At 44.0% G+C, this 12,387-nt stretch overlaps 1 protein-coding gene across 1 annotated transcript in view; it reads left to right on the top strand.

Annotated features, from left to right (window-relative positions):
- The first annotated feature begins 3,715 nt into the window (after positions 1-3,715).
- pde8b (phosphodiesterase 8B) overlaps positions 3,716-12,387 on the top strand; it is a 316,839-nt gene continuing 308,167 nt past the window's right edge. The window contains exon 1 of the mRNA XM_078215444.1: positions 3,716-3,985. Coding sequence (XP_078071570.1) covers positions 3,716-3,985 — 270 coding nt within the window. The remainder of the gene's footprint in view (positions 3,986-12,387) is intronic.

Consider the following 12,387-nt stretch of genomic DNA (forward strand, 5'->3'; position numbering starts at 1 on the left):
AAACACTGTTAATATGGTGACTAGATAAAAGTAGGTACCACTCCGACGCTTGGATAATGTTCTTAAATGCAGTGCATGAGTTTTTATTCCTTCCTAACTGAACTTTGAGGTTCTGTTGTGAAATATCAACATTGAATGATGGAGGGAACACAAGTGCCCTCAACATGTTTCTTCACAAGGAGATCCACAATCAGATTTTTCACCTTTGACCCAATTTTCAGGAATAGTCTTATACAGCCAGCCACACAGGCCTCCTGCCAAGAACATGTTCGATGGAAGAATTTTTGAAGTGCCATCTATCTGCCCCGCAGAAACAGGGTCACGTCTTTCTGAAAAATGTCTCCTGCTTTTGAGCCAGAACCTTCACTATGTGGCTGACCTAATCATTACGAGCAAGGCACTTTTTCTTGCATGGGATGTATATTTTTTAGGAGGGAAAGCCCCACCATGACACCCCTCAAGTAGATTTGATTGCTAGGGGCCAGGATCATCTTAGTGATCAGCAACATAACTTACCTTTATTTCCAAAGTATTCAGAAATTCTGGTGTTGGCTGCAAAGGAGACACCAAAAAGATAAAAAACAAACAACAACTGGCCCATTCTCTTAGCAAATGTCTAACAAATAACTGTGAAATATGGAAATCATGTGTTGAAAATGGATTCATTCTGCAAAGAAAAAATACATTGACAAGAGGCTGCAGTTGTTTTGAGCTTTGACTCCACTCACCAACTCAGAGATATTCAATCCCACGAATATATAGAGTGAAAATGGTTGTACTGATAATTTCACTGGAAAACAAATAGAAAAGAAAGTACATGTATTTATACAGCCCATTTCACAACCTCAGATCATTCCAAGCAGCCAACGAAGAGCTTTTTGAAATATAAAGCTGGATTTTAAGGAGTGCTGTGGTCCCTGGGCACCAGGACTTAAAAGTTCAGGAAGAAACTGCCAAAGCAAACAATGGCTGGCCTGCAGATATTAAATGGCCGATTGGCTGTTTATAGACTGGAAGCAGTTTTTCCGCCCCTCTGAGTGTTGTCAGCCAATCAGAGGCCAGCAGCTCTCCATGTAAATTGAGTTTGTGTCTTTGTGCCCTGTTTGTGATCAGAACTCCCACCCACCTGATGAAGGGACAGCCTGTTCCGAAAGCTAGTGGCTTTTGCTACCAAATAAACCTGTTGAACTTTAACCTGGTGTTGTTAGGCTTCTTACAGATATAACTAAGACAAATCTTATGAATAGACTCAGCATCTACTCTGCATTTAGGTCATCAAATTCAATCACAAACTGACTTCCGAATGAAGAATCTTCTTCTAAGATGTAATATAATCTCCAGCAAAAAGCAACATAACCGACCCAATTTTCATAGGTGCGGCTTTCACCAAAAATGGCACACATCTGCCAAACCTCCTCAATTTGGTCTGAATGGTATAGATCCACCAATGTTACCTTCTAGTGACAGAAAGAGCTGCAGGGGCTGTTTATTTACTCATTATCGGCTTCTGGATCTGGAATCTCTTCGTCAGCCTACTTGTACTACACCATTAGACTCATCAGCTCCTACTGAACTTGGAAGGCTGCTTTCTTTTATATAATTTCAACCAGATGTTTTGGTTTCCAGTTCTCAGTCTCAGGGCTAGTTTCCTTGCAATTAGGAGGTTCAGTTTTCTTTCTTAGTTTCCCTTTTCCTTTTCAATTAAGTTTTGTCTCAAAAATTAAAAGCTTTGACCACAAATTCCATCACAGAAAGAACAAGGAAAAATCAAATAGGATAAAATTAAATAATAGGACCTCCTGAACTCTTCACATGAAAACTTACTACCACAGTGCCAGATCTTAAAGGGACATTTTTGCCCAGTAAACTGCCTTAGAAGCCCAGGAGTTATGACTGATGTCAGCCATGCTTTAGTTGGTAGCAACTTGACTTCTGAGTAGGAAAGTTCAGATCTCACTCTAGAGGTTGGATTTTGCATTTTGGGTGGCGATCCCAATGTTGGGGTCAAATGTGAGTTCTAACCCCAGCCACTTATCTCCAACTTTCCATGTTACAGGAGATTTTCCTGACAGTGCCTGAACTCCCCATCAGATTCACCCAAGAATATATTGAGGAGAGGCTTGAGCAATGGGCAGGTATCAAATGTATTGACATTATGGGCAGGATGTTCTGGCCCCGACACCAGCAGGTATTGTTATGGGCGGGAGCCGCAACAACTTTCCAAATTTCCCTGTCCCAACCACAACAATGCCCATCAGTGATGGGACCAGAAATTCCTGGCCTATTTGCAGGCATGCCCTCAGTCACTTGATTTGCTTTGTTCCCGAACTTGGAATTTTTAAAACAGTGGAAAAATCATCATGCTCTACTTAAGAATACAAGAGTATTTTGTTGCAATCAATGCCATGTGAGAACACAGTGTCTTTTATATGAAATAATACCTGTATTAAAGGAATATTCCTGGCACTATTGGGAACTGATAATAATGTCAGACAGTTTCCCTTTAAATATTGCATCCCTGGACTGGAATTGCCCCTCCTCTTCCGGTGCTTTGTGGCAGCTCCTTGCCTGGATAACAAAATGACCAGTGTGTATGCATAAAGGTTTTCGGAAGGCTTTAAGATCATTCATTTTTAAACGGACCGCATCCTGAAATGGCATTGCAGTTCAATGCATTATTCATTTAGCATGTTGGATATAATTGTGGGAGCTTACACAAGTCGGCTTTTCTCAGTTTTATGCGCATTTAGATAAATAGGAAATCTGATCTTTTAATATAATTATGTATTTGCCACAGGGCACTATTTTAGTCAAATAGCCTTTAACATAAGTGAAAGAGTTAGTATTCTGTCTAATCTTTACAAGCTACCCAGCTGTCATTATTCTGTCAGCTGGATTTATGTGAGAGACCAATTAGCCTCTGGAGTCTGAGTAACAGCAGGGATCTCGGCTGCGATAACATGCCATGGAGAAGCTGAAAGATGCATCTATCTGCACCAGGGCTGCTATGATATTGTCAGGTAACTGAGGTAAAGTACCTAGATGTTGCTAACGGGAAGTCAGGATGGCCTCTGAGACCAGGTCAAAGGTCAAGGACTATTTTGACGTCACCAATAGTAAATTACAATCGCAGCCTCTAACGGGAGCGTTGTGGTGAAGTAAAGAGAGCAGATGATTATTCACATGAATCATAGACGTTTTCAAGAGACGTTTTCTCCCTCTTGTGGATTAATACCACTATCGTCTTTGCTGAGGAGTAAAACAGAAGATCCAAGTGATTCCGAGGTTCACTCATTCTGAACAGTGGCAACAAATTAATTTTCTGGATGCTATCGCTGCACAGTCTTGTGTGAAACCCTGTCAGTGATTGATAAAAAGGAGCATGAGAAAGCCTTTGGGCTCACAGAATATTAACGATGTAGACAAAGGATGTTAATTGAGGGCTCAAGAGGAGCAAGGAGGGAAAAGTGACAGACAGCAAGGAAAGCGAGAGGTGGAGAAAAAGGATAATTAATTTTAGAGGGAAGACAGGAAAAAAGACAAAAGATCAAAAGGGAAGATTTAGAATTGAAAAAGAGAGAAAGAATAGGGGGATAAAAGGTGCAATTGAGAGAGGAGGAGAGTGTGGGAGATTGACTGGGAGAAAGTGTGGCAAAGAGAGAGAGGGAGAGAAAAAAACAAAGCCCAGCCAACTGCTGGAGTTAAGCAGAGAGTGATGGGCTGTGCTCCTAGTATCCATGTCTCTCAAAGTGGAGTGATTTACTGCAGAGATTCTGATGAATCAAATTCCCCACATCAGACCACCACCATCTCCCAAGGTGCAGCAACAGTCCATGGCTTCTTCATCAAGACAGACGCTGCGGAGTCGCTGCCCTCTGTGCTGGCGTACCAGAGTCGGGCAACACGTACCTCTTCACGTCGAGAGAAGAAGGAAAACAGCAACTGCACTGAAGCTGAGACCCAAACCAGCCACACCAGTGTTAAGGTAACAGGCTCAGTTTATTCCATTCAGCTTTGTACAATCCTGTCACAGGCACAAATGAGTCAGTTTGGTGTGATGTGTTCAGTAAGGATTACTGAATCCCCTTTCGAAAGAGCAAAACCTGTTTCCATTTTCACTTTTTTGAGCCGAACTTAATGATTTACAGTAACAATTAAATTCTTCATACCTAGTGGTATATATGGTAGGGATGCATCCAATCTGTTTTTAGTTAATATTGTTTTCTTCAAATGTCAGAAAATAAGCTGATTTTTGCCTGCTCGGGATATTAATGGGGAGCTTTTGCGACATTCTGCCACTGCATAGGTAAATTGAAAAGTGACTATTTTGCTTGGACGAAACTTGAGGGGAAACTCATACTCAGAAATTGAGCATTACGGGAAATAAAGTGGAACAGATTAATTTCCTGCTCCAGTCCTGTCCCGCAGTGAGTTCAGTGCTGTTTCGCTACTGGCTTTCTCGAGTCAATTGCCTCAATTGGGTGCAAGTATCATACGTTTATGCCAATCAGGTTCCTTTCATGTGCATTGGATTTCCACAGGTGTTCTCCAGCATAACTTTGGTGGATCATCCATTGCTACCCTGAATACACAACCTTGGTTAGTTCTATGAAAGGGGAAGATTTGCAAGTATTGCCCCAGAAATAAATGGAGTGCAGGGGAGTTTCTAACTGAGAACAAGAATATACCAGCCAATGGAAGGTCCACTGTAGATCAGCACAGAGAAATAAGGATAGGATTGCCCTGGAACACAGCAGATATAGAATGCATGAGTTACAACAGGTATTGCCCCATGCAGTGGAGTGTGATAGCTTCGTAGTTGTAGCAATGGATTAACAACTCAGATGCCAAGAGGTAAACTCCCATCTTCTTCATCTGGGTGGATTATTGGACGTGGCAGATTGCCCAACAGTTGTAGGACCTGTTTGATGTTCATTCCATTTAGTGGAGGACAATATGGAGGTGGTGAGGGATAAGGATGAGAATGATGACGCATGAAAAACAAAAATAATTCTCAGCTGTGAGAGTCAGTCGGAATAACAAGAAACTTTACTACAATCCTTATGTCCCAGGCCACCAATACAAAAGCAAAAATACTGTGGATTTTGGCAATCTGAAATAAAAAGAGAAAATAGTGGGAATACTTAGCAGGTCAGGTTGCATCTGTGGAGAGAGGAACAGAGTTAATGTTTCACATTGATTTTCTTTCACCAGAACATTCTTCAATTATGGGGAAAGGTCTTGAAAATTTGGGTAGAATTGAATGCTCCCCCCTGCTTCTAGAGACAGACTGGGAGGCAATAGGGCATGAAAATGGGTGTGGGAGTGGAGCATATAGTAAGGTGGAAAGGTCTAGAGTGAAGACCACAACACCCTCCTGATTCCCCCATGATCATTCCAGATGGGAACGGTCAAGGATAACCTTTCAGCCAGAGGCCAAAACATGGGCATACCCCAGCAGGTGTACCTAAGGCCTGGTGGGGAGGGGTGGGTGAGGGTGGGCAGTCCTCCTACTTTGGCAGCCCGTATCATGACATGAAAACCACCATCTACCTTTGAACTGAACACATCGCACCCTTACCAGGGCCTACTTGAATGACCCCAGCAATCCCGCCTCATTTCCCTTTCCTCCTGGTCTCCAGTGATGATCTTTAGCCTGTGCCTACTACAGGGCCAGTAGTGGACAGTTCTTCCTTGATCTGATTGGCTGACAACTCTTGGAGGTGGGAAATAAATTCCCCTGAAGTTGCCAAGGACCCCATTGCCAACCAATTAAGTCCCTGAGTGGTATTAATTTGGGTCATGGGGTGGGGCTGTGGGGGGCGGGGGCGGGGGGTGGTGGGGAGGGAATAACTGTGTCTGAGTTGCCACCAGCTCTCCAGTTGGTAGTTAGGTCCACTGCCAAGATCGTTAAATTCCTACCATTAACTGTTTCTCTCTCTCCGGATGCTGCCTGACCTAATGAGTTTTTCCAGCATTTTCTAATTTTATTCCTCATTTACCTGTTTGAATTTCCCTCCATTATAACAGTGATTATGGGCAGAATCTTAGGTTTTCTCAAAGTAACAGGCTCAGACTGTTAACCAACGTATAGCTATCCCAATGCACCAACCACTTTTTACTCCAAATCTTGAGCCTCTTAGAGTGAAACAAATGAGTGAGTATGCTTTTTGCCGTCAGGGTAGATTCTGATAGCGCCGACAAAGCCGGCTCCACAGAGAACCCGTGTCTAAAAATAACATCCCCCACTGCCCCACGGAGGAAACGAGGGCTCCCCCCGAACCCCCAGCACACTCTTCACCCCCCCCCCCCCCCCACCACGGAAATATCGCCGGTGTTTTCCCGCCATCACTGCCCGCTCCCCTCCATGTCTGCAAGTTCCAGGTTGGCACTGCCAGGTTGATGTAACGTCAGCAAGATTTGAATATTCAGTCAGGAGGGGTTATGTGTCAATGGGACTGGAACATAACATGAAAGTGTATTTAAATCTATTAAAACAAGATTCTTGCCCTTTGTGGGCATGAACCTCGTGACGTCACTGGCTGGTACGGGGAAAATCTGGAAACGTAATCTCTCTGGAGCTGAAAATACTGTGCTGGCCGTTCATCAGGTGAGTGGAGAATTGCGTTCACAAATTTGTGAACCCAATTCTCCACTCACCTGATGAAGGGGCACTGCTCTGAAAGTTCGCGCTACCAAATAAACCTGTTGGACTTTAACCTGGTGTTGTGAGACTCCTTACTGTGCCTACCCCACTCCACATCATTTCCTAGTTAAGCTATATAAACACTGGTTTGGTTCCAGCTACAGTATTATATCCAATTCTGGGTCTCACACTTTAAGGCAGACCATGAAGGCTTCGGGGAAGTACAGAAGAGATTTACAGGAATAGTTCTGGAGAACAAAGAATCAAGTTACATGGATAGACTGGGGAAATGAGGTTTGTTCTTCTTAGAGCAAAGAAGGTTGGAGAAGATTGATTGAAGTGTTTGAAATCATGAACAGTTTGGATAAAGTAAATAAAGAGTATATGTTTCCAGTAGCCAAAGGATTGATAGCCAGAGCACATGGATATAAGGTGAAGAGGAAAGGAACCATGGGTGGCACATGGAAAAACCTTTCTTTTCAATGAGTGGTTAGGATTTGGAACACACCATTTGATAGGATGGGAGACGCAGATTAAATAGTTCCCTTTAAAATTCAATTCAATAAATAAATGGAGGAAAGGTTTGTCGGCATATGAGGAAACAGAATCCCACCAATCTCTTGGCCTATCATGCAAAGCTCACACAGTTTACATGGCTTTTGCTGGCTAACGGTTCAGCTGTGCTGGCGTATTTATTGAAAGGGCCAGAAAGTCCCAAGGAAAGTCCTGGGCCTTGGGAGGAGTGCCAAGTTACCCTAATGAAAAGAAAACAATATACAGTGGGAAAGTCACCTTTGGATTGGTGAACATGGTCCAGGAATTTGCTGACATTTGGAATTTCAATCCTTCCACTCCATTACTCCAATAGCCTGGTAAACGCAAACAAAGATTTTGGGTGGAATCGTCCCAAAATTTGTAAGAGTGTCTGTTTCAGACTGAAAACCAGCTTCACAGTTGAATTTTCTCTCCAGATTCTCTGGCACTCAGTGCTCAGAGAATTTGGGGGCATGGTTTGCACTGTCACTCTGGCAGGGTGAGGCCTGATAGAGCCGGCAAGGCCAGCTCCACCGAGTTCAGGGCGCCATCTTTAAAGGACACCTTGATCTGCGTTTTTTTAAAAAAGTTTATTTGGTAGCACGAGCTTTCAGAGCGCTGCTCCTTCATCAAGTACCATTCACCTGATGAAGGAGCAGCACTCTGAAAGCTCGTGCTACCAAATAAACCCGTTGGACTTTAACCTGGGTGTTGTGAGACTCCTTGCTGTGCCCACCCCAGTCCAACGCCGGCATCTTCACATCATTTAAAAAAAAGGAAAGAGGGAGACTGAACTATTTTATCCTCTCTTAACTTTCGGTAAGTGAAGGTGTTTTTAATTGTTTAAAAATAAGCTCAGTTTGTGAAGTCCAATTTCTAAAGTGACCTGTAGCTAACTCTCTTTATGATTAAATCAATGGTTAGTTTATTCACACGTTCAAACCTGGGGTAATGTTTTCAACTTAGCACATACATAAATATACAGAAAGGGGGATAGAAAAGGGAAGTTATACGACTATGAATAGCTTAACAGTAAAAGAGCCATACAAATAGATATTAGTTCATGTGATTTCCAGATTCTAGAAAGTCGAAGTCCAGAGTAGGCAATGTGGGGAGAGTGGAGGTTCCCTTCATAGAGAGTTCAAGTTCCAATGAGTTCGGGGCAGAAGACAGCAAGGCAAAATCCTTTAAAGTGGATGACAATTTTCTGTGCATAGACATGGTCCGTCTGGCAGGCAATGTTCAGAGGCTTCCAAATAAACCAGGCTTTGAAGGACTGAGACTTGTTGCAGGTTTCTTGGCCAACTTGGAGTGTTGCTAAAAGCAAAATACTGCGGATGCTGGAATCTGAAACAAAAACTGAAAATGCTGGAAAATCTCAGCAGGTCTGACAGCATCTGTGGGGAGAGAATAGAGCCAACGTTTCGATCGAAATGACCCTTTTTGGGCCTAAAAACCAGTTTCGTGCCCAGCACCAATTAGTTTGCAATCAGAGAAATCATAGAAATCATAGAAACCCTACAGTGCAGAAGGAGGCCATTCGGCCCATCGTGTCTGCACCGACCACAATCCCACCCAGGCCCTACCCCTTCACATGAGTTGTATAACCTCCTTCCCCCACAGTGATTTAATAAAGAGATGTTTTTCTGGGTCCAGACCTGTCTTTTGTTTCATGGCCTGTAATGTCCCAGCCATTAGCCTCTGAAAGAATCATTATCAATATTGACGATCCTGTTTCGGGTAGATATTGTCTTAGTGGAGGAGTAAGCATATAAAGATGCAAATGATATCCATTTCCTTTCAATAGTTCCTTTGTGAAATAGACCTCACAGTCCTAGGTGTGAAATAGTAACTGTTAGTGCCATTGCAGGTATAATGATTTTCGATGTCTATCTCTTCGTTATAGTCCTCTGGTTTTGTGGATTATAATGGGTTCTTACATAAGGATGAGAATGGCGTCCTTTTGTCCTTGTAACTGCTGTTGAAATTTCCAGAAACTGTGGCCCATTTTGTGAGCCATATGATCTGTAGCAGCCATTTTCTGGTTCAGCAAAGCCCATTTTTAAATAGGCAGGGATTGCTGCCACCAGCACACACGTGGGGCCACCACCGGCACACGTATGTGGGGCCACCATCTTTATAGGGACAGTGTGCAGCAGGGCACATGCACGGTCATCATAAGATATTGTGACTTGAGAAGTTTACAATTCCACACCCTCGGGGCGATTTTCTAGCGTCGCCCCACTTGACGTAGATCGCGCCAATCCCGGAAAATTGCGTGCAGGCCTAAAAACCAGTTTCGTGCCCAGCACCAATTAGTTTGCAATCATAGAAATCATAGAAACCCTACAGTGCAGAAGGAGGCCATTCGGCCCATCGAGTCTGCACCGACCACAATCCCACCCAGGCCCTACCCCCACATATTTACCCACTAATCCCTCTAACCTACGCATCCCAGGACTCTAAGGGGCAATTTTTTTTTTAACCTGGCCAATCAACCTAACCCGCACATCTTTGGACTGTGGGAGGAAACCGGAGCACCCGGAGGAAACCCACGCAGACACAAGGAGAATGTGCAAACTCCACACAGACAGTGACCCGAGCCGGGAATCGAACCCGGGACCCTGGAGCTGTGAAGCAGCAGTGCTAACCACTGTGCTACCGTGCCGCCCATCAATCGTCTGGTCTCTTTTTACTGACGCAAACCGGAACACGCAGAAAAGGGGACATGGCCAATTAACATATTTAAAGTAGCATTTAATATGCGTTGCCCATTTGAAGCTGGATTTCCCACCTCCTGGGCCTTCTGATGCTTGGGCCCGGCGTGAGACCGACAAAAATTGCTACTGGTCTCCAATAGCAGAGACTAGGCATGATGGCTCTGCTGGGGCGCTTGGAGGCCATTGAAGCCCAAGGGTGTTGGGGACATGATTGGGCAGTACCCACCTGGCACACTGGAAGTGCCCACATGGTGCACTGGGAGTAACCACCTGCTGATGATGAGGGAGGGGGTCCTGATGTCCATAGGGGGAGGGAGGGGGTCTTCCAGTGCACTGTGAGATCAGGGCGCCTTTCCAACACTGCGCCTGATTGCTTTGTAGCTGGGCTCACTGGTGTATTTGAGCCCCACCCCTCCCAGAGGAGGCACGTAGCTCTCCCAAAAAAGCATGGGACAACTGCAGTCCGGACCGCACCAGACAGGCATAGATTGCTCCGGTTTTCTCACCGTCATGACACTAGTCATTTCTTAGGAAAATCGTGGCCACTTTCTCACTAGCACATACTTGGGATGGATTTCTGCGCATCTGTAGAAGTGCTGTTGGTGGCCTTACCGCAGTGGCAAGAGCTAGTGTTTTAAATAAGCAAAAAGAACAGTTGATTCACACAGTACATGATTTTCATATTAAAAGAGAGGAGAGAAATCCAGTTATCAAGGATGCATGACATAGATAGAACATTGAGGAGGTCCTGCTGAGGGAGTATCACGCATTGGGAGCAAATTTAAAAACTACGAGCTCCTGGATAATAATCTCTGGATTGTCACCTGTGCCACATGCAAGTTGACAAAGGAGCAGGCAGATTGGGGGAATCAACACATGGCTGAAGGACTGATGTGGGAAGGAGGGTCTTCGTTTCATGGGACACTGACACCAGTGTTGGGACTGGAAGGAGTTGTTTTGATGGGATGGACTCCATTTAAGTCGAAATGGGACCAGACACCTAGTGAAGAAGAATAGGGACTTGGCAAAGATTTTAAACTAATAAATAAAGGGAGAATCTGAAATAAAAACAAAATGCTGGAACCTCTCAGCAGACCAGGCAACATCCATGGAATGAGAAACAGAGTTAATGTTTCATGCCATTGACCTTTCACCAGAAGGCTAGCATCTGCAGTATTTTAGTTCCGTAAGGAGAAGAGCTTGTGAGAAATAAAACAAACCTAATTGTAAATGTAACACAAAAGGAGTGCATAGGATAGACTCAACTAAGGAAAAATATAAATAGCCAAGGGATAAATAAGACTTTAGAAATCAAAAGTGTAAAAAAATGGTTAAAAATAAAATGAGAGGGACTTATTAAAAATGAGTTAAACTGTCTGTACAGCAATGCACATTGTCAGTAATGAACCAAGTAATAGGGGACAATAAATGACCAGATATTAGTAAGGACTACTGAGACATGGCTACAAAAAAAATCAGGTTTGGGAATTAAACATTGCAGAGTATAACATATTTAGAAAAGATAGAGAGTAGCTACACAGTACTTAATAGAGATAATGGAATGACAGCGGAACAAAATGACGCAGCTATCAGAAAGACAGAAATAGACTCCATGCGAATCTAAAAAGAATAAAGGACCAGTCACACTAAAAGGGATAGTCTCGATAGTGGGAGTGAGGTTGATGGAGAAATATGCAAACAGTTAAGGGAAACTAATTTTAAAAATTGAATAATAATCATGGGAATTTCAACAAACCTTAAATTATTTAACCAGAAGTGGTAGGGAAAGGGGATAAGAGAATGGACTTCCTGTATTGTGTACAGGTCTCTTTCCTAAAGCAGTATGTAAGAAACCTGACGAGGAAGGATGTACTACTGAACCTAATAGTAGGGTATGAGCAGGAGAAAATAGAAGAAGTAGAAGTAGATGAACATCTAAGCAATAGTAACCATAATATTGTGTGCAGAATTTCCCAAAAAATGGCAAGTTATCGGATTTTGACTGAAAACTGATCTGCTTCTCCCCAGAGGAACAGGCAGGTTTTCTCTCCAGATCGTCTGACACTTCAGGGTGATGTAATTTGTGCCGCCATTCCTGAAGGGTGGGGCCTAAAGACTCCAGAAACTCCAGCTCCACAGAGATTTTAAAATGGTGCCCCAATCTCAAATTAAATTTAAGCATCCCCTCCCCCCATTATCACCGGAATCAGAGCATCAGAGCCCACTCCCCTCCCCACAATGCAGGCAAGCCCTCACCCCCGCCCCCCGCAATGCAGGTATTCTCCCTGCTCCCCCCCTTCTCCTCCATGCAGGTTTCTATCCCCCCACCACCACCATTGCAATGCAGACACAAACCCTTTGCCCACCACCAGCACACCCCCCCCCCCCCGAATAATGGGAAGCCCCCAATGGGGTTCCCCACCCCACCCCTGGCAGTGGCAGGGGGCAGTGTCAGGTTACACTGCCCGGCCGTGTCCCTCATCACCC

Source organism: Mustelus asterias, chromosome 6 (assembly GCF_964213995.1).
Source record: "Mustelus asterias chromosome 6, sMusAst1.hap1.1, whole genome shotgun sequence".
Classification (NCBI taxonomy): domain Eukaryota; kingdom Metazoa; phylum Chordata; class Chondrichthyes; order Carcharhiniformes; family Triakidae; genus Mustelus; species Mustelus asterias.